The 27,101-nt window shown below is 46.6% G+C and overlaps 1 protein-coding gene across 6 annotated transcripts in view; it reads right to left on the bottom strand.

Annotated features, from left to right (window-relative positions):
• UBR4 (ubiquitin protein ligase E3 component n-recognin 4) overlaps window positions 1–27,101 on the bottom strand; it is a 2,945,062-nt gene that overhangs the window by 2,824,065 nt on the left and 93,896 nt on the right. For all 6 annotated transcript variants that reach the window (XM_069611069.1, XM_069611071.1, XM_069611072.1 and 3 more), the window contains exon 5: window positions 264–403. In XM_069611069.1, coding sequence (XP_069467170.1) covers window positions 264–403 — 140 coding nt within the window. The remainder of the gene's footprint in view (window positions 1–263; window positions 404–27,101) is intronic.

The following is a 27,101-nucleotide window of genomic DNA, read 5'->3' as shown; positions in this document are numbered from 1 at the left end:
ATTTAAGCATTTGCACTGCTGAAAACTGTCAGTTTTCACAGCACACAAACACCATGGGCACATGTTTTTGTGAATGTCATACGCAAGACAAAAGAGCTTGGAGGATGCTCCCATCACTCAATTCACCAGAGGGAATACCAGGTTGATCTAAACACACAACCACTTTCATCCGGTGTGCATCGATTTGCTTGCCATCAAAGAGATGCAAGTAAACCAACCAGAGAATGAATCACTGCAGGAAGCATCTAGGTTAAGGCGATTACCTGTATGCTAGAGCCAGGAGGCGGTAATGCAGCCGTTCTAGGATTGAAGATGGAGGTCAACTGGTTAAGAAAGTTCAGCTGCACTTCCTTCTGTCGGAGTTCGGTGCTCACAGGAGAGGTCAGCTCCTTCTGATCTTCCACTGTAGAAATGGAGAAAGATACAAACAATAACATTTCATCCCTCATACGCCAATACCTTTGCAAAAAGACATGTGGCTATGAGACGTAAGGTAACTGAAGGGCCACAACAAAGGGGCATAGTGACAGCAAGTAAGTCAAGGGCAAAACAAGCAGATGCCCCTGGGGCTGGAGGCAGAACAAGAGTTATAAGAATGTTTGTGGTCCAGCTCATTGGCAGGCAAAAGGGCATACCATCAGCTGCATTCAAGGAGAGGACCATTGAGACAACCACAAAGCAGATTAAAAACGTAAAGACAGAGTGCAGACTAGTAAAGAAATGCTACACTTTGTTGCGCAATGTTCGTCATGCATGAACATGTGGTGCAAAATCCCTGCCACAATTTGATATATGAGAATTGTGTAGGTCTTTTCAGGGCTCCCATCACTTTTTGTTCCCCTCCCACAACCTCGCCATTTATTGGAACGCAGAGCCATTGTTGATGGCAAGAGGTACTTCTACTAAAATCTGCCTGCCACTGCAACCTTCGCACTGCGAGAATATGGTAACACGCCACCCAAATCTATCCCCGGTGCAGAGGTGCTTCTTAAGCAATTCATTTTTGCCCTAGGGCGATTCTTCCACATTAGATTTGTTTTGGGGGTGGGAAGGGTACGGTTGGCTGTTACATCCTTCATATTGGATTTGAATGGTTTAGACCAGTCTTTGTACCTGGGCTGTCCATCTCACCTTGTGTGGGTGGTCTGGGTGGAGGGAGAGTTTTAGAGTCCAGCCAGATGGGCTGACCGCCCAACCCTTTTCCCTAGCCCAGTCTTAATTGGTGGGATTACTTAGGCTAGTAGAACAAAATCATGCGTTGCCATATGGTAGCCCTCAAATGCCCTCCTAGGGGATACACAATCCCAAGTGAAGTACAGTGGTCCGCCGTCTAGGTTAAAGAGCAAAATACTTGGACCGAGGCGGAGACTCCAAAGTCAAATTTAGCTTCAAATCAAAAGTCAGTTTTATCGAGGAACTCCTGCGTAGAACTCGTGGGTTATACCCGTACATGCATTTGAAATTCATTCACCACAAGATCGATAAAATTATAAAATACAATTTTATCGTATTTTTCTAAAAAACATTAATGGATAGGGTTCAAACACTGTACATAAACAAAAGTATGCGACATAGAAGCACTTAGTACATGTTGATTAAGTCTCAAACAGGTATAGTTTGTCACAGTGTCCACAGTTTGTCACAAATCATCATACATTATCAAGTCCAAAATAGCTTCTTAACAGTTGGTAAGTTGCCAATGCGTTTCAGATTATAGAAACTCCATCCTCAGGGCGATGAAAGCTATCTGCTCAACTTGATTCATAAAAACTGAGCTTGTGCATATCTAAGAAGAATTACAGAAATAGTTCTAATCAGTGGCAGGAAACTCGAGGTTTGCAAAATTGTAATTTGTAACATAACGTCTGATACACCAACCTTAGGCGCCATGTCCCATAGTCAAAGGGTCAAAAACCTGTTCATAAAGCGAGAAAAAAAAACTAGTCAGAAATACATTCCAATACCGGTAGCCTAAACAAACACTAAATATCCAAAGGGAATGAGAACTACACCATAGCGTGTACGAGTACTCACCCGGCTTGAGAGGACCAAACCCGCAAAAGCTGGGAGTGAGAGAAGAGTTGGGCAGTTTACAGTAGCTAAAAATAAATGAAGAGCCTTACTTAGGCTAGCCCCTCCGAGAAGCGTTAAGGAGAAACCATGTCCGCTGTGTACTGGAATTTTCAAAAGAAGTAGGTTTATTTACCTGCTGGAGGATCTTCCACTATAGCAACATTTGAGGACTATATCTGGCCATAGTGGCTGGATGTGCTCTTTGCTCATCTCTGGGTCGGGTTTTTGGGTTCTGGTTATCCTTCCAGGGCCTCCTCAGTCGTCCTGCTAACGTCACTTGTGCTGGGTCAGACCTTCCATGCTGGGACCATCTCCAGGCACTTTTTACTGCCAGCTTCCTGCTGTGGTTTACCCACATTGGTGATGATTGCTGCTGTCACGTAGATAGGTGTTGAGACTCCGAAACCCCACCTCATCTGCACTTCAGGACCATCCTGGGATGCCCCCATCTTAGTCTTCGCTGTGCCACCATTTTCTGTAGGTGGACAGCCCTCCTTTGTTCATTGAGCAACAGGAAGCTGCTTTGCCAGCTTCTCCAGTCTTTCTGGCGTCCTTCCTGCTGCTGCCTTTTCTTGTGGCTTTAGAGCCTCTTCAAGGACTATCATTTGTTCTGGTTTTCTGTTGGCCCTGGGGTTCAAGTCCCTGTCGAGTCGAATTCTGTAAACTGCACTTAGAATAGAAGTCTGTACTTACTAGGTTGTTTATCCTTCCTGGAACAGACTTTCTGGAAACCACGAGTTCATACCTCTGTGTCCTGGGGTGGTAGGTTATTCACCAGGGTAGAGTTTTTTCACAGGCAGGTCTCGACTACATTGTTCCATTGAGGCTTTTCTTGCTGTGCTGCCTCTTCCGGGGCTCCTGGATCTTTGGGGTCGCCTCTGAACTGGGGGTTTTTTGCCACCAAATCTGCACCTGTGGGGAAGAACTAGTAATGTCAAGCCTTTTCCCAATGCACATGGATTGCCTTACTGACTGTCCAGTTGGTTTCTATAAGAACATTTTACACCCATCCCAACATGGGGCACATGGCCTACAAGGGTGAAAGAAAAATCCATCCCTGTATCAGTGGTGAGGTGTGGAAGTGGAGGGGTTCCCAGTCCATGAAACTTCCTTGTGCCTGGATTGGAAACACCAGTACTATCTTCTCTTAGACACAATGCCAATCAGTGCCTTCCTAGGCCAGACGTCTTTCCTTGCAGCACCTCAAGTCCTAGAAATGCTGGTGCATAGATTGGCCAGCAAAGTCAGGTGAGCATTGAAATCAATGGAAGGGGGTGTGGGGAACGATAGACCGAGGAGAACAGTATAAAAGGAAAAGGAAGGGCTGGGAGTGTGGGTCGTTATGGGTGACATTGGAAGGAGTGCAGGCAGACCAATAGAACAAGCTGAGGAAGGATGGTGGAGAATAGTGTTAGTAATGTGTTGGCAGCACAGTCGAGGCAGACAAAGGAGAGGTAATGGTTGTGAGAGTGGTACAGTTGTGTGAGTGATGCTATGAGTGTGAGAGTGACTGGTGTGAAAGGGGAGGGGATAAACTGGGAGAGGGAGTGGTGGGACAAAGGGCAGGGGAAGAGAGAAAATAGCGGGGTAAGGCGCTGGGGCGAGAGGTCCGAGGGGAGAGAGGGTTGGGAAGATAACCAGAGGGAGTCAGACAGGATGGGAGAAGGGGGAGAATGAGTATAACAGCGGATGTAGTAAGATCAGGGAAAAGAGAGAAAGGGAGTGACAAAGAGCGGGAAAGAGGGAGAGGGGACCAGAGTGAGACATTGGCACAAATGAAAAGCCACATCATTCTTGTTGAGAACATCAGGGGAGCAGTAGGTTACTGACTCACCATACCAAGTTCATTTCGAATGCAAGATTCATGACTTACAAAGAAAATTACACCTGCACGCATCTATATGAACAACATTTCAGAGATCTAAATAACAATAAAAACATGTGCAGCATAATAAAACTTTCAGATTAAAGTGCCCAAATACTTTTTCCTCATCTGCAAAGCTTTAATCAAGAAACGTTATAATCTTCTAATGCCCTCTCCTCTAATGCCCTTGTGTCTTGTGCTTGCATTAAATAAAAATGTGCAACACGACACGATCTAAAATTCATTAAACATAACAGTGGTAATGAAACATTTACGAAGAGATCATATAAAGTGGAGAAACTTAACATGTACATTAGGTTCAATGGAACTACTGTCACAAATGCAGATGATAGGCTGGTTCTAGGTTGCATATACAGAGATAATGGTAATTTATGGAAATACAGCCTGGTCATCAATTTCCTAACATAGCTATTAGTTCCCAGAGACAAACAGTTATTAGGGTTTCAATCATAAAATGTGTGCGCAGAAGATGGACCCTACCCATATATTTACAGGCGTCTGATGCTGAAAAGATACAATAGTCTTTCCTTTAAATGATTCTCATTATTAGGAGCTTAGAGTTCAATTTTATTAACTCAGGATGGTCAAATAAAGATCCCATACCAAGATGATACAAAGTCTAACATAACCCACCCATGGAATATCCAAACCCAGAGCCTTCGCCAATTAGAGAACATCCATCAAAATCAATTTGTTAATGCATGTTTTCCCATTGGCCCAGGTTGCTACCCACAAGAGAGCAGGAGCATACTGCAGTTTAAAAGCAACCAGAATCAAATTTGTTTCATAATGTAACAATACTACTGCTGTTGACAAGAGCACCCCAAAATAAGTGTCAGAAACCTTCTTACATTTAGAGCAATGGCAGCCAAGTTATTAATTGCCCAGGAACCTGCATTACTGAGCAATTCCTAAGGATTTAGCTTCACAGGCTATCAAAGCAGCAATCACCGATTGTCCTACGCAGGAAGAAAAGCGCAAAATACCCATATTGTCCTAATTCATGCATAAAGCAACCTTCTATCTTGAGATGAAAAAATGATTGTCTGAAAGTCGAATACCTAAACAGTCGAAATTATTGACTTGTTAAAACTCCCGAATGCATATAGAAGTTCGGGATTTTGCTATTCCCACGCTGATAAATCAGCACCTGGGATTCTTCTCCATTCACCACCATATTGTTCAGGGTTATATACTTCACAAATCCATACAATAACTGTCAAAGCAACTGCAGTTCTTCCTAGAATACATTGTCAGCATTAGCCAAACAGATGCTAAACAGATGCTTGGCTTTCGGATCATCCAATGTAGTTAACTGTAACACTGCATCTAAATCACTTAAGTAGCACATATAGCACAACTGTCATGCTGCCTGGTTTATTGAACAATTGGGCATCGTTTCCTCTGTAGGGACCATCAATAGCAAAGGTTTCTGTACCAGAATAAAGGTGACTCAATAGACAGGATCAATACCTAGGTTCCCAACCATTTTCGACTGTCATGGATAGGTCTATAAAAGCCGCATTTAAATTGTATTTGTCAATTAATAAATATAGAATGGGGAACTGTCAACGATACTCTAAAAGCAGGGTTAAAACATAATTGGGATACAGGTAAGATCTTATATGTACTGGTTCAATCATAAAGCTTAGTATAAATAAATGTGCCCAAGATCTTCAGGGATATATCGCTCAACAAAATGGGGCAATAACTAAGCAGATCTCGTTAACCTTTTTTTTAAAAATGGGTATAATGGAGCCCAGATGCCAAGTGTCGGAGTATATGTGTGGCAGAGATAGTACTAATCACATTCGATAGTAAGAGAGCCCGTAATTTAACTTGCGATTTGTAAAAATCCCCTGCTACTCCATCAGGTCCGGGTGCTTTTAAGAAACAGGTGTACAATAAAGTGACAATGGGCAACATCAATTCTGCAGCCAACTTCAAGACTTGGTAAGACAGGCTGCTATCCTCCCCAATACCATTATCAGAGCCATATAGAGAGCTAACACTATCAAACCACTTGTCAGAAAAAAAAAATATTATCCTTCACTGTTTTGTCCCCAAGTTATCTTAAGAGCCCCTCACTATCGGAAGACACAAGTACCTTGAATCTTTGGCTCAACAATAAGAAAAGTAGTACATTCCATTTCTTTTCATGAACTTTCATTGCAGTCTTTAAACCAATGTTATAATTGGCACTTACCTCAGTCAATGCTTCCCTATTTAGATGTTTATTTCTAAATGAAGCCAACAAAACTTTGGTGCACCTTTCGTGTCTAACAAATTCTACTACGCCGCGGCTTCAATATCAACGCTGTTTAAATCTTAACGCTTACTGAATCAAAAGCCTACACAATGAGCCTCCCCCCATCAATTGTACCCGATAAACAGACCATAATAGGATCATATCCCTCCTTAAAGAAACTTGTTTACCCAATCAAATTATTACTAGGCAAGCATTTGACCCATGACTGTTGGGACACTGTCCCTGGTCACAAGTTCGACTTTCAGCAGCTTCATAGAATGTACAATGATCACTACTCTTTCCAACAACAAATTCAACCAAACACCTGCAGTCACATATAATCTAATAACAAAATCTATTGGAGCATGTGGTGCTCTAATAGAGGTACCTTTTACTGATTTGTCAGACATGGATCGACCATTTAAACAACAAGAATTGAAATCCTCTAAGAATTTTAAAAGACATCTCCCCTTTTTAATGAGCTTCAACTTACTTTCCATCTCTGGTACTCCAAGCCACAAACACATTTTCATCTAAATGATAACAAACCCCATGCCCAATTCTAGCGATAAAAATCACCCCTCATGACAGCACAAAAGATATACACTAAGAAATAAAAGGGATACCGTACAATCAAACAGTGCGTGTAATTCATACAAACTATAGTTGGGGAACATGTCCCATGACAATTCTAAATATAAAAAATGAACACACTTGCACCCAAATTTAACATAAAACCTAGAATTGTAATATTACTAGAGGACCCTATAGAGAGTCTACAATCAGAAGCAATTCCATCCTAATAAAGCTAGCCGACCCCCCTCTAGCAAACCCCTTAAGCACGGGTAAAAAGGTCTGATAGCCTTGTAGAAAAAACCAAACAAGAGTCTAGGTTTCCTGTATGAAGATAATATCAAACTGGGAACACCAATCGAGTTGTGTATTGCTCCAGACAGTTCCTTTAACATTTCATGACAGAAGCTTCAACGCCATTGTCTTTAGAAAATAACCAGCTTCCACACTTGAGGATTGTACCAGAGTCTCCATATTTTAAACTACCGGAGACACACCGGAAAGCTCTCAAGAGTTTTAACACTGCCATGAATGGTCCAACTTCACACCATTCACTTGGGGTGGACCCAACAACAATTGGGAGAGAACCTGATTCGGTTTTCCAGTTCCAATACAAGTAGTGCTATGTATTATATCCTCCCCAGCTAGGTTAGTCTCTGACACTGGTGTAAAAATGGACTTCACTGCTATCCAACCTATTAGTAAACCCAGAGCCCTTACCTCTGGGTGCTGTTGCATTGCTGTTGTGTTAAAGACTAGGACTTTCTCCTCTCCTTCTAGTAAAGTCGAATCTGGGTGTTTTTCACAGTGTGTGTCGTCAACTTAAACACCTTAGCTTGCTCTGTCTCTGCACACCCTCCCGCTGACCACTGAGGGTTCTGCTGTGGCCACTGGCCTCCCTCCCCCGGCCCCTGTCTTTTAGCAGGTGATCTCCGTTGTCCAGCCACCTGTCCTCCCTCCACGCTGTTCCTGCGTTCCCCTTTGTTATGTTACTGGCATGTGCCTCCTGCAGCCCCTCTGTGTGAACACTACCCCTCCAGTGCTTCCTGTGATGTGCGGCTCTGTGCTGTGCTTTTTCCCCCCCTCTCACACTTCCCTCTCTCCTACTCGCACCCTCTATGGTGCTCTCAATTTCTCCCATGTTCTCAAACTGCTACTCTATCTCCTGTCCCTCTCATGAAGTCGAAGGAAGAAGTTCAAGAGGGATATCCTGTCTCCAACCCAGGCCTCCCATCACTGGTACCCACATCAGCACTTCCTCAGACTCTCACAGACATCCTCCATCATTCCCTCTCCATATCTATGGACTCCTGATATTGTCTCTGTTCTCTCCCCTTTCTCCTCCTCTCCCATTAATGGTGGAAGCCGGTTGGAGGTCCTCTCGGCCTCCTTCCATTCCTTCAAGACCATCATTAATGTCTATCTAAACGTTACCATCATGGTCCAGGGCTCTCAGCCCAATCTCCTTCTTGATAGGTGTCTCCCACATCGGATCACCTTCCTCCCTTCGCCTGCTATCCCTTCTAACACCTCTATGGCTCCTCTGCCTCCGCCACCTCTCTGGCACGCACCTCCTCCTCCACTTTGGCCCCTTTGCCACCTCAGTCTACTGCCTTCGCCCACTCTTGGGTCACTCTACTGCCTCCACTGGGAGTACCTCACTCCTGTACCCCACCGCAGAAGTCTTTCAAATGTGGCAACCTGATTCACGTTGCTACTCTCAACTCTTGCTCTCTTGTCAAACATCTGACATCTGCCACCTCCTCTAAGACCTTGACCTGGATGTCCTCGCTTTCACTGAGACATGGTTCATGGCCAGCTCATCACAAGTTTTGACACTCATCCCAGAGGGCTACACAATCCTCTCAGAGCCTAGAACCTTCTGGCCCGGAGGGTGATTGGTCCTGATCTTCCCGGAGTGGGTCCCTGCTTCTGTTATTCCTACACAGGCCTACTCCTCCTTTGAAAGCCTAGTCTGCAGGCTCACCATCTCACCCGGCCTCTCTCCGACTGTGGCCACCATCTACAGGCTACCTGGCCAGGTCGCCCTCTTCCTCCAAGAATGGGTTGATTTCTCTTCTCTCCTTGCCTGGTCATTTCCTTGTTGACCTTGACATCCACCTGGATGCTTATAATCACTCTGTGATCTTCCGCAACCTTTGCAACTCTCTCCCTGTCGATCCTACACTCGGCCAGACACACCTTGGGCCTCATCACGAGTTGGGCGGTACCGCTTAAATGCGGCAGTAACGGTAATACCGCTGCATTTAAGGGCTGGCCTGATCACGAGTTGGGCTCTAAATGGGCTGTGTCACCTCCAGCTTTTTTCTGGAGGTAAAAATCCCATTTAGCGCCCCCTTTTTGGCACAATTACCGGCCATGATATTAGCATGCAGTATTCGCGCCAAGAATGCGGGATTTACCATCAACGCCCAACCCGTGATCCGGCGCTAATAACGCCGGGCCGGCTGGCGCTAACGCCATTACAGTTGGTCGGTATTACAGCCGGCATAACACCAAACTCGTGAGGAGGCCCCTTGTATGTTCTCATCTCCTCAGACATCCCTCTCGCCAACCCTCTGACCACTCCTCTCTTGGACTGACCACTTTCTGCTCTCCGATCACCAGAAACTGTGTCCCACAAGCAAAGCCTACCCCCAACACGGCCACCCTACCTTCTCGGTCATTTGGCCCATGAAGCGAGTGTCAGTCGATGCCTTTGCCTCCGCTTTCTCTGTTCCTCCTACTCTTGCGGTTCACTGGTACAGCCCTTTCTAACCTGCATCTCTCCTTCTCCAACACTCAGGACATCCTTGCCCTGGTCATGAGAATCAGTCTGAAGCCTACCTCCAAGTGCAACTCTTGGTTTGACTCCACCCTCGCTGCCCTGAAACGCAAGTGCAGGATGGCTGAGAGGAAGTGGTTGTCTTCACGGGCATCCTCTGACAAACTGGCCTGCAGCCTGCTCCAAAGGCAATACAGATTCTCTGTCCTTTGCAAGAAGAGGGTCCATCTCCTACCCTGTGTCTCTGCGGCCTCCAACAATGCAGCTGAACTCTCAAATCTCAGAGATGACCAATCCTACTGCAGTCTTCACTTCTCCTGTTCCCTCCCAGGGCCTCTGTACAACTCTGGCTTCTCATTTCACCACTAAAACACAGGACAGCCTGTCCTCGCTTTCCTCTTCCTCCCCCTCTACCTCTACCTCTCTCAGGCCCCCTTTGGCTGCCTCTTCCTCTCCTTCTCCCCCCACCCCCTCCATTTCTCTCTGGCAACACCCGACAAGGTTTCGAGACAATTCCGGCCTATGAAAGTATCGTCCAATTAGGTGCTCCCCTGCTCTTCCAGAACCATCAAGGACCACTTTGCCACCCTCGCACCAGCCTTTGCCGATTTCTGCATTACTCTTGCATCACTAAATCTTTCCCTTCTCTCCTCAAGCATCCCTTTTGTACCCCCCTCCTAAAAAAGCCTTCTACCGATCCTTCCTGTCCGGCAAACTATCGGTCGATTTCTATCACGCCTTTCCTGGGCAAACGCCTGGAAAAGCTGGCCATCCCCTCCCCGCTTACCTGCCACTCTGAATCAGGTGATAGTCTCTATGACCATCAGTCTGGCTTCAGAGCAGCCAGAGGCACGGACACTACTCTCCTGCACACCCGTGAAGATCCGCTCTCTAATCTTGACTCAACTCTCCCTTGGTCCTAATCCTCCTTGACCTTTCCTCTGCTTTCGACATGGTCAATCACGCCACCCTGATCAACCGACTCCGCATGAACCTGAGCATCACAGATCAGGCCATGGCATGACCGACCTTCCTCCTGGACCGGCCCTCCCAGGTCCAACTTGGGTCCTTTCTCTCCACCACCTCTCTCCACATGTGGTGTCCCCCAGGGCTCTATCTTCTCACACTGGCTCTTCAATGTCTACCTGGCACCCTTTGGCCCACTTGATTGCCACCTTTTCATCTAACTTCCAATGTTATGCGGATGACATTCAGCTCTCCTTCAGGCTTCCCTCAGCCTCCTCTCCTTCCTCGCTCATTCCTGACCGCCTAGCCGCGATTCAGGATTGGTGCGCCTCCAACGATCTTTGCCTTAATGACAGTAAGGCTGAGATCCTTATTGGGACCCCTGCTCCAGCTTTTCCTCTCTGACTCGGGCCACCCGCCTTGCGCCCTCTACCCTCGCCTTCCTGTGAGGCAAAAAACATGGGTGTCATCTTCGATTCCTCTTTTCTCCTTCTCTCCCCACATCATGGACGTTGCCAAAAAGACCCACTTCCAGCTTCACCTCCTCATTAGGTATTCTACCTTTACTCACTTTCCCCCAGAAGCTCACTGTCTCCAGAACCCTGGTTCTCTCCAGGCTGGACTACTGCAACAGCCTCTTTCTCAATCTGCCTACCTCTACTCTTCGCGCCCTGCTGTCATGATCTCTGCTTCCAAAAGATCAGGACTTGCCCAACTCCCTTGGAAGCAGACCCATAACCCCGGTTCCGAGTGCCAGCCAGTCCCAATTGGGACCTTTTGGACCCTGTCCTGGCGCCAGTGGCACCAGGCTCATAAAGATGCCCAGTCCCAGCGCTGGAAGCGCCGGGCTCATAATGCTTGGGTGGACTTACCTGCAGCAGACCATGCTGCTTACTTACCTGCCAGTTGAACCCCTGATCCTCTTCTGTTTGGGACTACTTTTCCTGTTGGGTGGGGCAGGAGCCACTCCCTAGGTTCAGAACACTGGAACTCTTCTGGAAAGCAGGAACTCTTTTCTTACTTAGGCGTGGCTGTGGAAGGAGACACCTAAGCACTACAGGAGGCTATTTAAACCACACCCGATGGATGAATCTTGCTTTGCGTTATTCTGCATTCTCTGCAGCAGAACGCTCATCGTGTCTTCTGCTTCTGATCCTGGACCTAAGGGAACAAAGGCTTACCATCCTGGAATCCAGTCTTCAGCAGCACCTGTAAAGACAAAGAAAGAACAGGTTAGCACTACGGTCTTCAGTGGCAGCGCATCTCTTACCTGGTCCATCGGCTGTCACCAACGCCTCGCGCTGCATTCCGGCATCTGAAAGACAAAGGCTTACCTACTCTTCGCATGCTCCGGAGGTCTTCGCACTGCATTCCGGCATCTGAAAGACAAAAGCTTACCAGCTCTTCGCACGCTCCGGAGGCCTTCGGCGCTGAATCCCGCATCTGAAAGACAAAAGAAGGTGCGTTTAAAGACATTGGGCAACTTTATTACTCACGTGCCATTACTCCTTCCCACGCCGAATCCAGTGGGTATTCCAGCACCCTTCAGCTTCTCTAAAGCTCCGAACTTGTACCTGCAAGATAAAAGGGACAGTTAGTGCGCATCGTGAAGCAGGCTACAAGCGCTTACTTACGTGCTTCCAGGCGCTTCTATTCCTCACGCGGGTTCGATCCTCAACTCTCATCAGCCCGTCATCCGCCATCGCCGGAACCCTGCAAAACAAGAGATATCATTACGAAAGACTTTTAAGACATTTGAAGTGCCCAGAATTTACCGTTCGTGCAGTTAACGACGGACAGCACTCCTCGGAGGTCAAGAGGCCTGCACCCTTATCCAGTGAAGAAACTGGTTACGGCACCCTGCCCCGAGGCAGATGGAGAGCTCGGCATTCACTTACCCAAGGTGAGGGTGTTAACCTTTGGGGTTCTACAGGAGAAGAGAAAGGGAAGAGGAGAGAGGCACCCAATAACCCCAGTTCATTAATCCCATATTTTCTATCTGCAGACATCTTACTCTTCGAGTCAGACATACAGTGCACAGAGGTCCAGCCCAAAGAGCCAACCGTGTGTTACACATCACCCTTGAAGATACGGCATTCACCCAGTCAAGACCGGCGCCTCTGCGGGAATCAGGTGAGCGTTACACCTGCAATTACTCCAGAACAGGACTGCAAGACTTATCCATGGCTTCAAGCCCAGGGACTGTATATCTCCAGCCCTGAAATCTCTGCACTGGCTCCCTGTGGCTGCAAGGGTCAAGTTCAAGACCCTCTGCATCGTCCACAAGGCTTTCTGGGGCCAGGTCCCACACTACATCCAACTCTCTTCAGAAATGCCTTCGCTCTAGAGCCCTTCACTCAGCTACCTCCAACTCTGAGGGTCAGAAGCTTCTCCAGGCAGAGAGTGGGGGTAGATCTCTTGTGCAGGTGCCTCCCTCTGGAACAGCCTCCCTGCCCCCCTCAGACTTGAGCCGGACCACCTGAAGTTCCCGGAAGCAGCTCAAGACACTCCTTTTCTCCTCTGCCTTTTCGCTCTCTCGCTTCCTTGCCAAGTTACCCATCGGCTGCGCCGACTGGCTGCTTGGTACCCTCAGAATCTCACTGGGTACTAGGCTCTTCCATGACCAGTCTTCTTTGCACGGCCTCCCTCGCACTTAGGGGCTTATAGCTGTAACCCCTACAGCACACCTGCCTCCTTGCACTACCCAGAGCCGCTCCGCTCTGGCTGCACTTACTCAGAGCTATGCAGCCCTTAACGCACTTCCATCTACTCGGTCTCATGCACTCCCCCTCTCTCCCTTCCCCCTGCACTTCTCGTTGTCACACTTGCACGATCCAAATGATATAAGGCCTAGTAATAGTTTGTCTTGACCTCCCTCTGTCTTCCCTTCCTGGTCATGTGGCGCCTAGAAACACGTGTGCAGGCACCTTATAAATGCCATATCATATCAAATTATCGATTACACCACCAGAAGAGACGGACTGGCTAACAGGTGAAAGGTGAAAATGTCTAAGGAAGTTAGGTGTTCCACTAAAGGTTACACCGCTTGGGGAGGGGCGCTGTTGCGCAGAGGAAGATGGCAGCTTCTGTGTAAGCTCCGGCAGACTTCGGTGCCGTAAGCCGGGATAATTGCTTGTAACTGTCCCGATTCCCCATGAAACTTGAGAGGAGCCTGCAGTAGCACCCTCGGAAGACGCACAGAAAATTTGAGGCCAGACCGAGTAATAAGCCCTACAAGATCCCACGGCATGTGGAGGAGCGGCAACCGAGCGCGGCGGGGAGGAGCCCGGATCCAACCTACACGAGCTACGCAGGCAAAAAAAAGCAGGCGAGTGCGCTCGCGGGGGGAGAACCACAGGCGCCCCAAACAACCTGAGCGCCTTCGGACCCTCTCGCGGTCGCCCAGATGGACCGAGAGAGAGGGGAAGACTCCGTTATGCACCGCATCGCAGGAGCCGGGAGGTAAGGCGGACAAACCCCCCCCGCCGATACATGCGACTCGCCCTCAGAACGAACGAAAGCCACGTAGAACGGCACCAAGGGGGCATAAACTGAACAATACAGGCACCGACAGAGGTATTGCATAATTTCACAGTGCAGAGTGGGAGTCCCGTCCCCCCCCCCTCGACTTACACGTGCCCCGGAGTTAAGGAAGTAGCACGAACGCTAGGCAAGGCACGATGCAAGACGCATAGACTGCTGTCTCAACCCTCACGGCAGACAGGCCACGAAATCCCGGAAAAAAAGGTCTAGGGAAAAAGGGTCTGCTGGTAAATTGGTTAATGATATCCGCGCCCTAACCGCACTGGCAATTGGGGCATTCATAGGACATATAAACGCAGCAAATACTCCCACAAGCTAGACGGAACCTCCGGCTAATTTAACGTTGAATTCAACTGGATCGGCGACGATGCCCAAGAACTTTGGCCCCAAAAAGAACAGAGGCACAATAGACAAATATACAACCGCAATCCAAAAAGACACAGCGCCAGAGGTCGAAGGGGAGATGGAAGCACAGGACAATCAACCCCCTCCCACAGCAATGATGAACCCCCAGGAAGTTTTCACGGCCATCCAGCAGGGCTTCACAACGCTCACTGAAAAACTTGACAGGACCACAGCCAGTGTGGCCACCGTGAAAGCACAACTTGACAAGACCACCTCTCATATGACAGAGGCTGAATCAAGAATATCAGGCACGGAAGATGCCCTAGAAGCATTGAAATCCACAGTTTCCACTATGGCCATTGAACTGGGCACTGTGAAAACCAAATGTGAGGACTTAGAAGCGAGATCTCGGAGGAACAATGTTCGTATTATTGGGGTCCCGGAAGACGCAATTAAAGGGCCGATGGAAAAACTGATAGAAGACCTCCTACACTTGCTACTAGGGGATCCTGGATGGTCCCCGACGTTCATAGTGGAGAGGGCACACGGATCAGCGGCCCCGAAACCCAAGCCAGGGGCTTATCCGAGACCGATCATAGCACGTATATTGAATTACAGGGACAGAGACCTGATCCCCGAGAACCTCCAGAGAGAAACAGGAGCTGAGATGGGAGGCAAATACAATACGCATCTACCCGGATTTTACGATGGCGGTCCAACAGGAACGGAAACTCTTCAATGGGGTCAAGAAAATGCTACGGGACCGGCAAGTGCAATACGCAATGCTTTACCAAGCCAGATTGAAAATCCAACATAAAAACCCCTTTTTCTTTACAATCCCTGAGGAGGCAGCGAACTTTGTAGATACACATATTCCTCCGAATAAGGAGCGATCCGCAACAGAGAGTGACTAAGAAGGGGGAAAAATTGCCACATTACCACCAGCACGCCAAGTAACGAAACGGACAACAACAACGCAGGCTCCACATGGAACTCTACACTAGGGTGCAGCACGATAAGCGCGAGTAACGGGACAAAACCAGAAATGGTTCATCTCCGGCAGCAGCACCGAAGACGCCGCAGCCCCCCTGTAGCAGGTGCTTAAGATGTTGAAGGGAGGGAAGGGATGGACAATCTATTGCACAGTTGAAGTTTGGGGAACTGTGAGGGTGGGGGGGACACAGGGGATGTTGGGGGTTTGTTATTTTCAAAGGGCGGAAAAAAGAAAAAGCACACAGGTGAATGACACGTTTGTACCAAAGCACACAACGGGAGGCTACCGGAGCGCACACCAAAAGGAATACGTAATAGACAATGGGTAAACTAGGCAGAGATGATATAAATGCGATAAGCTGGAATTTAAGGGGCCTTGGGTCTAACATTAAGAGGAGAAAGATCATGGCATATCTAAACAGACAAGCTGCTAAGATCATCTTCCTTCAAGAAACACATATTGGTCCAGGACAGACTGAACATGTGATACCCAATTGGGGCTCTTATCAATACTTCACCACGTACTCTAGACGAGCGAGAGGGGTCGCAATTCTACTGCATAAATCGTTACCATTCCAGCCAATAGAGGCAGAATGCGACCCGGAAGGGAGATATGTGCATGGTAATCTCTGGGACGAGGAAATTGTCTTCCTGAATATATAAGGCCCAAACATAGACCAACCAGAATTCTACGCATCCATCTTCGAGAAACTATCAAGCTTCCCAACAGCTCAAGTGATCTGTGGGGGGGACTTCAACACCATCTTGAATGTACAACTTGATCGCACATCCACTCAACCTAGGACACTAACTAAAGCTGCCCAGTCAATCCTCACATATATGTCAGACCTGAAGTTAAGGGACGCCTGGAGAGCACTACACCCAGACACGAGGGACTATACGTACTATTCATCAGTCCATGATATGCATTCCAGAATAGATCTATGGCTACTGGACCCGGGCAGCATGACATGGGTCACAAATTCCCACATTCACCCTAGGACGTACTCTGACCACTCTCCGATACAACTAACACTGAGAATCCCAGATAAGACATATTCCCGCCCACCATGGAGATTTAAGCCAGAGGCATTGAGGGATCTAATTTATAAGAACTCAATGGAACAACACATACAGGAATATTTTGACTTAAATGAAAACTCGGTCTCCACTCAGGCTACTTTATGGCAGGCATTTAAAGTATGCATTAGGGGGCAATCGATATCCATAAAAGGTGGAATACTGAAAGATATTAGGGGACGATTAACTCGACTGGAGACACACACAGCTTCCCTACAGGCCCAATATGCGACCACTCCAACGCCCCAAATTAGCTTAGAGATCAAAAACGCGCTCGACGATTACATCGAGGCAGCAGACCAAGAGATCAGATACTTTGATAGACCAGTTGCAGCATGTAGGTATGGAGAAGGGGAAAGGCCAGGAAGGCTATTGGCCAGGACTGTGCGAGGTGAAAGGGCCCCCACGACTATACCCTGTATACGATCGGCGGACGGTGTAGTAACCGCTGACCAGACAAAAGTGAAGGACACATTTTATGCATTCTACAAAGATCTATATTCACCACAGAGCACTGTCACAGATCCTGAAATAGAACAGTATCTTTCCCAAATACCCACAACCCTCATAGCAGATGCCACTAGGGAATCACTAGAACAACCCATCACTGAGGCTGAGATTAGAGGCAATTAAAGCACTCCCCAGCGGGAAATCGCTGGTCGCAGACGGGTTGGGGTCGGAGTTCTATAAAGAATTTAGCCAATTGCTAGTGCCCAGACTTCATGCAACATGGATAGAAGCGATACAAAAAGGAGAGCTCCCAGAAACCACAAGAGGCAATAATAACACTGCTGCTCAAACCGGGAAAGCCTCCTGAAGACTGCGGGTCATATCGACCACTCGCTTTAATAAACACGGACGCTAAGATCCTAGCAAAGATTCTGGCCATCAGACTCACGCCGCTGATGCAATTTATGGTTCATGAGGATCAGGCTGGGTTTATAACAGGCAGATCCATAGCAACTAACATAAGGAGATGTCACCACATCATCTCCACCATTCCCCCCGAATCCCAAGCGGTAGCAGCATCTCTAGACATGAGGAAAGCGTTCGATACGGTCTCCTGGCCCTTTCTCTTTGGGGTGCTGCAAAACTATGGATTCGGCCCGCAATTCATAAAATGTATCAAAATATTATATATGCGACCCCAAGCGAGGATTAGGATCAACGGAACACACAGAGGTCCTGGAACTGCTGGGTGGCACGAGACAGGGTTGCCCACTGTCTCTGCTCTTTTTTGCGTTAATAATAGAACCAATAGAAGACATACTTGGATCACGTTTGGGATCCGGAGTGGCGGTAAACTTCATGTAATAACACTATATGCCGACGACATCCTACTGTATCTAAGGGACCCGGATCGCACACTTAATAAGGTTCTGGCAGAAGTAGAGAAGTTCGGCGAGTACTCAGGGCTACGCCTTAACCCTAACAAATCCGAGATATTCCCTCTGACCGAAAACACGGCCCAACCTCAAAATATGCACGCCTCATATGGAGTCCGGTTCATCTCACATATCTAGGCGCCCACATAGCAAGGACGGCCCAACTGTCTCGCACCCTGAACTACTCCTCTCTTGTAGAAGACCTATGCATCAAAATGAAGTGTTGGAATGCCCTGCCCATATCCCTGATGGGAAGTATAGCACTGATTAAAATGATTATTCTACCAAAACTCTTCTACCTTTTCAATGCTGTTCCAGTCTGGCCAGGCCGGGCTCCGTTTTCCAGGATAAACAGTGCCTGTATAGCGTTTGCGTGGGGTGGCCACCCGAGATTAAGCTGGAGGGTTAGGTCTGTCACGTATCCTAGGGGTGGACTGATGGCACCCGACCTGGAAGTGTACTACCTCGCGACACAGGCACACCATGCAACGAGCTGGGCCACATCCTTCATAGTCCCTGGCCCCTCGCCCCCCATATCAGTGGAGCGTGAAGCAGTGATGGCGCTGCAAAGGATCATTAGGCCGGCCCCCAAGCACTACAACGCAATAAACCCAACCAAAGTCACAATCACAGCATGGGCAAAAATTACGGAAATGTTTGGGGCCAGTAAATTATACCATCCAAGCATGCCAATCTGGGGCGACCCTTATAAACCTCTATCTGAGGAGAGTGTAGTAGCGAAGCACTGGAGCTCGAGAGGAATAACACAATGGGGGCAGCTGTTCCCAGAGAAACAGTTTGTACTCTGGGAAGACATTAAAGGGATGGCCTAGTAAAAAATTTTATTTAAAAAATAGATAGGCCACATAAAAAAAAAAATACTAGCATCCTCCGTTTTAAAACTTCCTAAGTAAAATTTTGAGCTATTCAAGCTCAGAATTCGAAAAAGCAAGCACAGGGGCACTGGGTGGCTTTCCCTTCATTAGTGCCAGGACTCGGAGGACGCGGACCGGAGACCAGAGCAGGAAAGCTGCAGCTGAATCTCGGTAAGTGCTATTTATTTTTTTTACAAAAAATAAGCACTAGCTGCGGTTTTTTTTCTAAGTTTTCCGGGCTGGAGGAGCCCGGAAAACTTAGAAATAAAACCGCAGCTTTAAAAACGTTGTATTTATGTTTGCGATCGCTTTCGAAGCGACCGCAAACATAAATACAACGTTATTGTGTTGGAAAACGCTGCAGTTTTTCTTTCCAAGTTTCTCAGGCTCCTCCGGCTCGGAGGAGCCTGAGAAACTTGGAAAGAAAAACCGCAGCGTTTTCCAACACAACCGCGTATGTTTCTGCCTGCTGTGGCTATCACTTTGGGTCTCCGGTGCTCCCAGGGAGCACCGGAGACCCAAAGTGAAAGCCACAGCAGGCAGAAACACACGCAGTTATGTTTACGATTTCCCATTTGGGGCTCTCTGGCTCCCCGTGGGAAGCAGATTCAGGCAGACACAACATGGTTGTTTTCCGCAATGCCGCGTTTTGTCTGCCTGAATCTGCTTTTCCATTTGGGGCTCTCGGGCTCCCCATAGGAGATCCCCAATTTCAATGCCCTATTCTTAACATGGGTTAAGACTACTGGCTTCAACATAATCAAATAAACAGCAGTAGCCAATTTACTTGAATTACTTTGCTCATCAATACTTTTGAGGGTTTCACTAAGATTCCAAACTTTTTGCCAACTGAGCTGTAGCACCCAATGGACCATTATCCAGCACCTCCACATTGAAATTGAATACACCAATAGCCTCAGCGGGCCAAGCAGATGCCACCTTATTTAGAAGCCTGGGCATTAAGAGCAAGACCTTGGTTGGATACATTCATGAATTTTGATATGTTCGGAAAATCAGTTGAATGAACTGATATTTCTAAGCAAGACAACCTTGTTGCATAACCCTCATTCCCTAAACCATTATATCCAACTTGACCAGGGACACAGCACGAATCCCCCTCCCCCACATTAAAACTTGCCGTAGTTGTCTCAGTAGATGACCAGGCAAGTCTGCCCTTCAAGCTACCATGATCCTGAGAACTGGTCTCTTCCACCAAGGAACCTTAATTACTGATTACATTATGATCAAGTTACCTATTCACAATCAACAAGGGAGATAATCTATTTGAGAGGTTAATGCCCTTTGCTATGGTAATCAACTTATTAACCTTGTTAATAGCCAAGACCGGGAAGATTTCAATCGGAATAGAATAATTCTTACCACCCCCATCCCACCACCACCCCCACCCCTGGTTCCTGGTGAGCTCCTGGAACCTCAAATGCGAACAGAAGATTGACAGCTTTCTCTCTCTATACCTTTTGTTACATCTGTAGGATAACAATTCAGACCTCGGCGGAGGACTTCATCCTGCTGTAGCCTCATGGACAGGAGATTTTGAAATTACATCAACATGTCCCATACAACAGGACTTTCGGTGTCCCTTACCCACCAACCCATGATTTAAAGATGTTTAAATAGATAGTCGTTTGAGTACAGTCTAATGACACCACATGGTCCTGGGTAGATAATCAAGTTCCAATTTCCCCAATCGGCTCATTTGCTTGCCTTACTGAAGGCTCATTGGTGAATGGCTTCTTTATTTGGAGGTACCGGTGATAGTCCAAGTTTTACCTTGGGCTTAGCTATATTAGAACAAAGGCAACCACATTTGCACAAGCAGACAGTCCTTGGAAGAACTCTGAGGAAGCCAGATAGATAAGGTCTTGGCCTTTAGGCCCTCACCTATAGCTATCCTTAGATAGCAGGTGATCCCAATCATTAGTAGCCGGCGGGGGCGTGGTTTCGGCCTCCCAGCCAATGAGGAGGGTCAGAACAGGGGCTTTACCACATGGTAAAGCTCCGAGCCTCTTCTGAGCTGGAGGCCACCATCTTCCCCCAACATATAATTAGTTGAGTGTTTCTCAGAGCCCCCGCATCTCCATTCCCCACACACCCAATTTTTCCACCAATTGAGACCCCCGCCCCCACTTACCTTGCACTGCTGTCCCTCGCTGGCACTAGGAACAGCTGAGTTCCCAGCACGTCCCTGACATGCGACTAGCTGTCATGGAAAGGGAGAAGGCCCTACGTATATAGTTCCCTTCTGCCAAATCCATGGCGGCCATCGTATTTTGTTGTTTTTTTATTTTGAGAAGACGTTAATTCTCAACCAAATATTTTTTAAAAAATTAGTACCCAGGTACAATGCATCAGGGTACTAATGGCATTATTACCCTTGCAGGGGGTGGGCGGGTGGTTTGTGGGGGCATTCCCGGGTCAGGTAATGCCCCAGGCCATCTATCGTTTTAACTGGCCCAGCGCATTACCTGACCCGGTAATGCCCGCTCAGGTAATATTGCTCAATTAGTTTGAAAACCTGGATAATAGGGAAGCCTGGATTAGGCTGGGGGGGGGGGGGGGAAGCCCACAAAAGGTAATGCAAAGGAAGACCATTAGTAAAGCCTGCCCACAACCCAACAAGAATGAAAGCAATACATTTCTTTAGAATGAAACAAAGACCAGTGAACCATCCTTTAGATCCTTTGCTTTTATACTGCCATCTGTGACGAGAGGCTTGTCACAGATGGCAGAGGTTTGTGCAAAATAAGAGTGCACACCCCATCTGTGCTTCAACACGAAAGGGTATCGAATCGGCCACATTTCCACTTCACTTCCTCCACCGCTCAGTGACCTAGTCAATATAGTTTACCTGCCCTTCATTTAATCAAAGAGGATAAAAAGAAATGACCTCCTTTAGAGGCGGCTGACACATTTATTCTGGGGGCACTGGCCAGCACCCAGGACTACCAGGGCAGGGAGACTTCCCCCCCCATTTGTGTTTTCCTGCACTTTCATTTTGTAGCACCAACCTAAGTGGAGTTACAGGGTTGCTGTGTAACTGCTATTTCCCTTTTGTCTGGCAACATTTGTTTATGCCTATGTAACGTGTAACTTTTTCCAATGCACTATCATCTTTGTATACCTCAGATTGCCATTCTGAGTACCATATACTGAAAAAAGCCTCCCCACGTGCTTTACAACTTGCCCTTTAGCCATCATGTGTTTTGCCTTCTTCTTGCCCTCACAGGTCAGAAATGCCTACATAGGGGCATGCGCTTTCGCTGTGTCTTGCTCAGGACTCCCGGGTTTCTATGACTGAACAGGCTGAAAATGGGCTTTGGACAGTCTGGTCTCAAGCCACATTTCTTCTAGCGGGATGTCTGTTGCCGGCAGAAGTGGGTTAAGGAGCTGGCCATGACTGATCAGTCCTCCTGTGCTTGAATGTCAGATGCTTTCCATTGGTCGACTGAACAAACCTCTCCAGGCTGGGCTTTGTACAAGAAGCAGAGCTTTGGAGCCATTCTAGATATCACCCACTGGAGACAATAATCCAAAGATTGCCCTGAAGACCTGCAAAACTACTGCTTAGTAGGTCCTCAAAAGGAGCTCAGTCACCTGAATCAGTTGCTCTCCATCCAAAAGGTTGGGCCCGTCTGAAGCCTGGTCTTTGACACCACTTTCACCAAACTATCCTTCTGACACCAACTGGTGTTTCTTCTCCACTGCACTTTGCCCGATGTGCCCTGGGAGGCCATCCTCATCTTGGAAGTCATTGTGGCCCCTACCCAAGACGTCTGGCCAGCCCTGCTGCTAGTCTGCTATAACAGTCCCAGAAATTGATCTGAACCACTGCCTAACCAAACCCAAATCAGACACCTACTTCAGCCGCTGCATCTGCAATACCGGGACCTCCAACCAACAGTCCTGCATTGGAAGGGAGTGACCTCAGCAAGCCAGAGTACCCCAGCGGTGGTTCCTCAGACAAATCAAAGTTCTGGGTGTACGTGGTTCCTCAGACAAATCAGAGTTCTGGGTGTACGGGACACTCGCAGTATCTCCCTTGTCCCATTGGTTTTGCATGGGACTAAAGTCCACTCCTTAGCACTACCCGTTGCTGGCTGGGATAGATTGAGTTCTAGCCTTCGAGCCCTGCCCGACTACACCAGTGTGGTGGAATTGGCGTGTACCCCTAATTTTGTACTAGAATCTAGCCTAGGTGTGCTTTAAACTGTATTTTACTCACCTGTTGGCTGAAACCAAAACCTGTGCAGGAAAACATTTCAAACCACCCTTCTTTTTCAGGATTTTATTTTTAAATTGTGATTTGGGTTAAATTAAACCTTACACAAAAAGTAAAAATATAATACAAACATACATATTATATTCATACAAAGAAAGCAAAAGAACAAATAAAAGTTAGAGTAGATCATACACTATACTATCAGTCCAAACGACCCAAATCATCATTTAGGACTAGACAGAAAGAATGAGTATATATTTTCGCCCCAAATAAACCTAGACCATAGTAATTCCTTTGGGACTACAGGATCAAAGCATTTTGGGTGTTTAAAGTACCTAACTCTCTGTAGAACAAGGGAACTCATCACCCAGTGCTTTAAGGTATCTTTAGAATCACATTGAAACAAACGACATTTTAGGTTTTCGTCAGGTAATTCATTCACCCCCGCCGCCCCCGCACCACCCCAATATTTGGTCCGTTCATTGGAGTTTAAAACGCATGTAAAGAGAATGCATTTTTTGTGGATGGAAAAGGTGTTAAGTGGAGAAGTATTCCCTTTTTCTCAGGAATTTTGCGTATTGCGTGTATGAAGAATACGATTTGAAACATCAAGTGTACATAACCAATCTTGCCTACCTTGCTCCACCTGGGCCATTAAGTATTTCATCCTCCGTTGACCCAATCGTGACAAGCAGATGTCATGCTTCCCACACAATTAATACAAGGTATATTTTTTCCCCCCTTCATAAGATTATTCTAGTCAGCATAGAGTGAATTCTCTTCTCGTCAAAGGAACTTTGAGTAATTCTGCAATTGTCTCCATAAGTATCTTGCTTGTAGTGAAGTTAAGGCAAACTCATGTCGAATAACCGAGTTGGGATGGACATGGCCAGTAATACCACCTCTTTCCAAAGGTGAGCCTGTAACTTCTTCAAATAATCCCCCGTGTCCAGAAGTAACAGATCCAGACGACACAGTTTCACAGGTTCAATTTTCATAAGATAATTGAAAAGGGCAGGGAGAATAGAAAATCTGCACACTTTGTGCAGTAACCGTTTCATGAGCGCAACAAGTGGCGTAATCGTATCCTTCAGCGACTGTTGCCAGATGGTAATAGAGGATGAATTCGAGACGTTACATCCCCAACACCCACCTCATAAGTTTAGGCTGCCTCTGAGTTCTGAAAATGACAAACTTTAATTTTGATCTATTGACCTTAAGGTTATTTAGCACATATTGAAAAAAGATAACCAATTTGTGCTGTAGACCAATCGGCGTACGTCAAAAAAAGATAAGATCTCCTGCAAATGTGAGCCAGTGAAGTCTAAGTTTACCTAGCCTAGCAGGATAAATGTAAGTTCTACACCATGATGCTACACCCTTGCTTGGACCCACTGGAGCAGGAATTGATCTAGAAAGAGCACCTTCCTTCGTTAGACAGATTCTGATGGAAGTATTTCTTTGCAAAAGGGCAATGAGCTGGACTAGTTTAAATCAGGACTCCAAAATTGATAAGTTTGGGCCATAGTTTTTCCTCGCAGTACACAAAGGCAGAGGACATATCCAATGATGCCATATAGTCTGGCCCGCTGCCTTCGGTTTTCACACTGTGCAGCAAGTGCGCCATTACTGTTGCATTTAAGTACCCATATTCTGCCTGAATCCTACTTGGAACTTTGACAGGACAGGGGTCTGAGCAATAAAAAGATTTAGAACTCTAAGAAGCAGAGTCGAGAAGACTTTAATAGCAGAGTCCGTAAGTGCAATTGGTCTAAAATTCTCCGGTAGAGTTGTATCACCCTTCTTATAGACCAGACTGGCTATAGATTGGGTCCATGACAAAGAAATGGTGTGAGTCGCAAATATGTGGTCAAAGTGGGCTTTGAGGTAGGGTACCCAATGCTAAGAGGCCTCTTTCAAAAAAGAGGATGGGATACCATCGGGACCAGGGGATCTGGACGGTTTCAATCTAGTAAGAGCCCATTCAATATCATCCTCATTCCATGTACATGGACCAGCTACAATTGGTCCCATTGTAGGGTCTTGGATTTTTAACAGAGGCCCAAAGAGGGTAAACATTGCTGTGCAAAATTCAACCCATCTGTCTTCCGCAATTGAACATTCTCTCCCATAAGTTTTTGCCCCTACAGTATTATTAATAATACCCAGAAATTGTGTGGTATTTGCATGTAATGCAACATATTTTGATTGTTTTAATATGTTGCTCAATTCTACGTGATTTGATGAGATTTCTATGTAGCTGACAGATGCATTTGTTTGCTTTCTGGACTTCAACCAAACTCAGTCCTTTAGTAGCCAATTGTTTCAGGGTCCTACTTTTTATCCTCTTAAGAGTTGGCAATTTTAGAATCAAATTGATGAATAGCATTTGTTTTATGTAGACTTTGAGAAAGAATCAGGCGTTTCAGGCAAATACCAGCAATTTGGTTGAATCTGGCAATCATCTTGTCATTGGTAAGGACTATGTCTTTACACAGTCCTACACCTTCCATCAACTCAGCAATCGAATGAATAAACCTTTGACAGAGTTTGTGATCCCACCTAAGACTCAGACCTCCTCCATGCAGGGAGATACAGAATGCAAGCAAAAAGGAGTCACAAACCCTATGTGAAAGATCAAAGGGAAAAAATGAATGCCAAGTGGTCCGCCACCTTGAAATCAATAAGTTGACATGGACCAGAGTTTACTTTTACCATGGAGGACATGTAAATATAGTCAATCTTTGTGCGGTGGGAATCTCTATGCCACGTGCATGTGGGTAGGTCATCCAACTGTAGACATTGTAACAAAAACAATTCCCATTTTGACAAAAAAGAATCCCAATCCTTTCCACTTTATAAACTTACATTACAGTAGGTAACCCCTTCAGCAAGATTCCGCCTTCCACCGGCTGCACAATTAGAATTGAAGTCACCTGCCAAGATAATTGAATGAGAATAACCTTCTATAAGCCACCCGTCAATCATTGATGTTAGAGCCACGTGTATGGACTTCATTGGCTGTCTATCACGGTTCCAATGTATATTGATCAAAAGTGACATTCGAGCAGCTGGGTGAAATAGCAACCGCAAAAAGGGAGTCTCCTGAAAGGATCAAATCTGACTTGAGTTGAAGAGAATTAGCAATGGCTAATCCCCCACTCGGCCTACCCCTATCCGCACGAACAGCCAAGCTAGTGTAGGTATGGTAACCATGAAGCTCAAAATGTGTGGTTATCATGGTCTCTTGTAGCACGAGAACATTGCAGTCCCTCAGATTGGCTGTGCAAAATATCTAATGAAAATATTCTCAGCCACAAACATTCCATGATAGAGCCTTAATCAGGCGAGGATTATGGTTGGGTCAACCGCTGTCGCAGCCCCATCAACGGATTTAGCGCCATCTCCACCCAATACCATTCCTGCTGTATTACGTTGGAATCCATGGGATATTGCACAGAGTTCTCAGTCATAGCCTCAGCTAACTTGTGGTCCCCCCCCCCAGGGAGGAAAAGACAGAAAAAACGTTGTTCCATTTTCAGATTTTATAACCTATTTCATAACCTAAAGAGCACGTTATTTAGTTGTGCCCAAACCATTTTTAGATGCTATTACTGAATGGAAATGGCAAATCATTTGATTATTGCTTACTAGAGATAAAAAGGTCAAGTCAATATCATACGAATGTTAACATCTCAAAAATTGAATCTGCTGAAAAATTCCTAGAATCTTGGTTTGATTCATACGTTTGACCATTTCGTACAATGTTGCTCTCCCAAACCAACGTTTTGGATATAAAACATTCTGAATCTGAGAGCTCTAGGGCCTGTTTGGATTATTTTCATCAGTAGCCATCCCATTAATGGGGTAGGAGGATTGTTGAGAAGTCAGATCATCCCCATTCTGGACATTGGGTGGCAGCATAGCAGTAGGTGAAGTTACAACTTGGGGCACAATGGATTGTATGCCGGTGGTCGGAACCTCGTTTGGAATTATTGACATTTGTAGGAACATTGTAATTTTTGCTTGTTGGTCCCTTGAGCGTTTCGTAATAGTCAGGGTATCCAAATTGGGAAGATTCATTGTCACGTTCAACTCTATATGCTCCCG

The sequence above is a fragment of the Ambystoma mexicanum genome, chromosome 8 (genome assembly GCF_040938575.1).
Source record: "Ambystoma mexicanum isolate Mex_15411 chromosome 8, UKY_AmexF1_1, whole genome shotgun sequence".
NCBI lineage: Eukaryota > Metazoa > Chordata > Amphibia > Caudata > Ambystomatidae > Ambystoma > Ambystoma mexicanum.
This window is presented reverse-complemented; position numbering and strand designations above follow the sequence as displayed.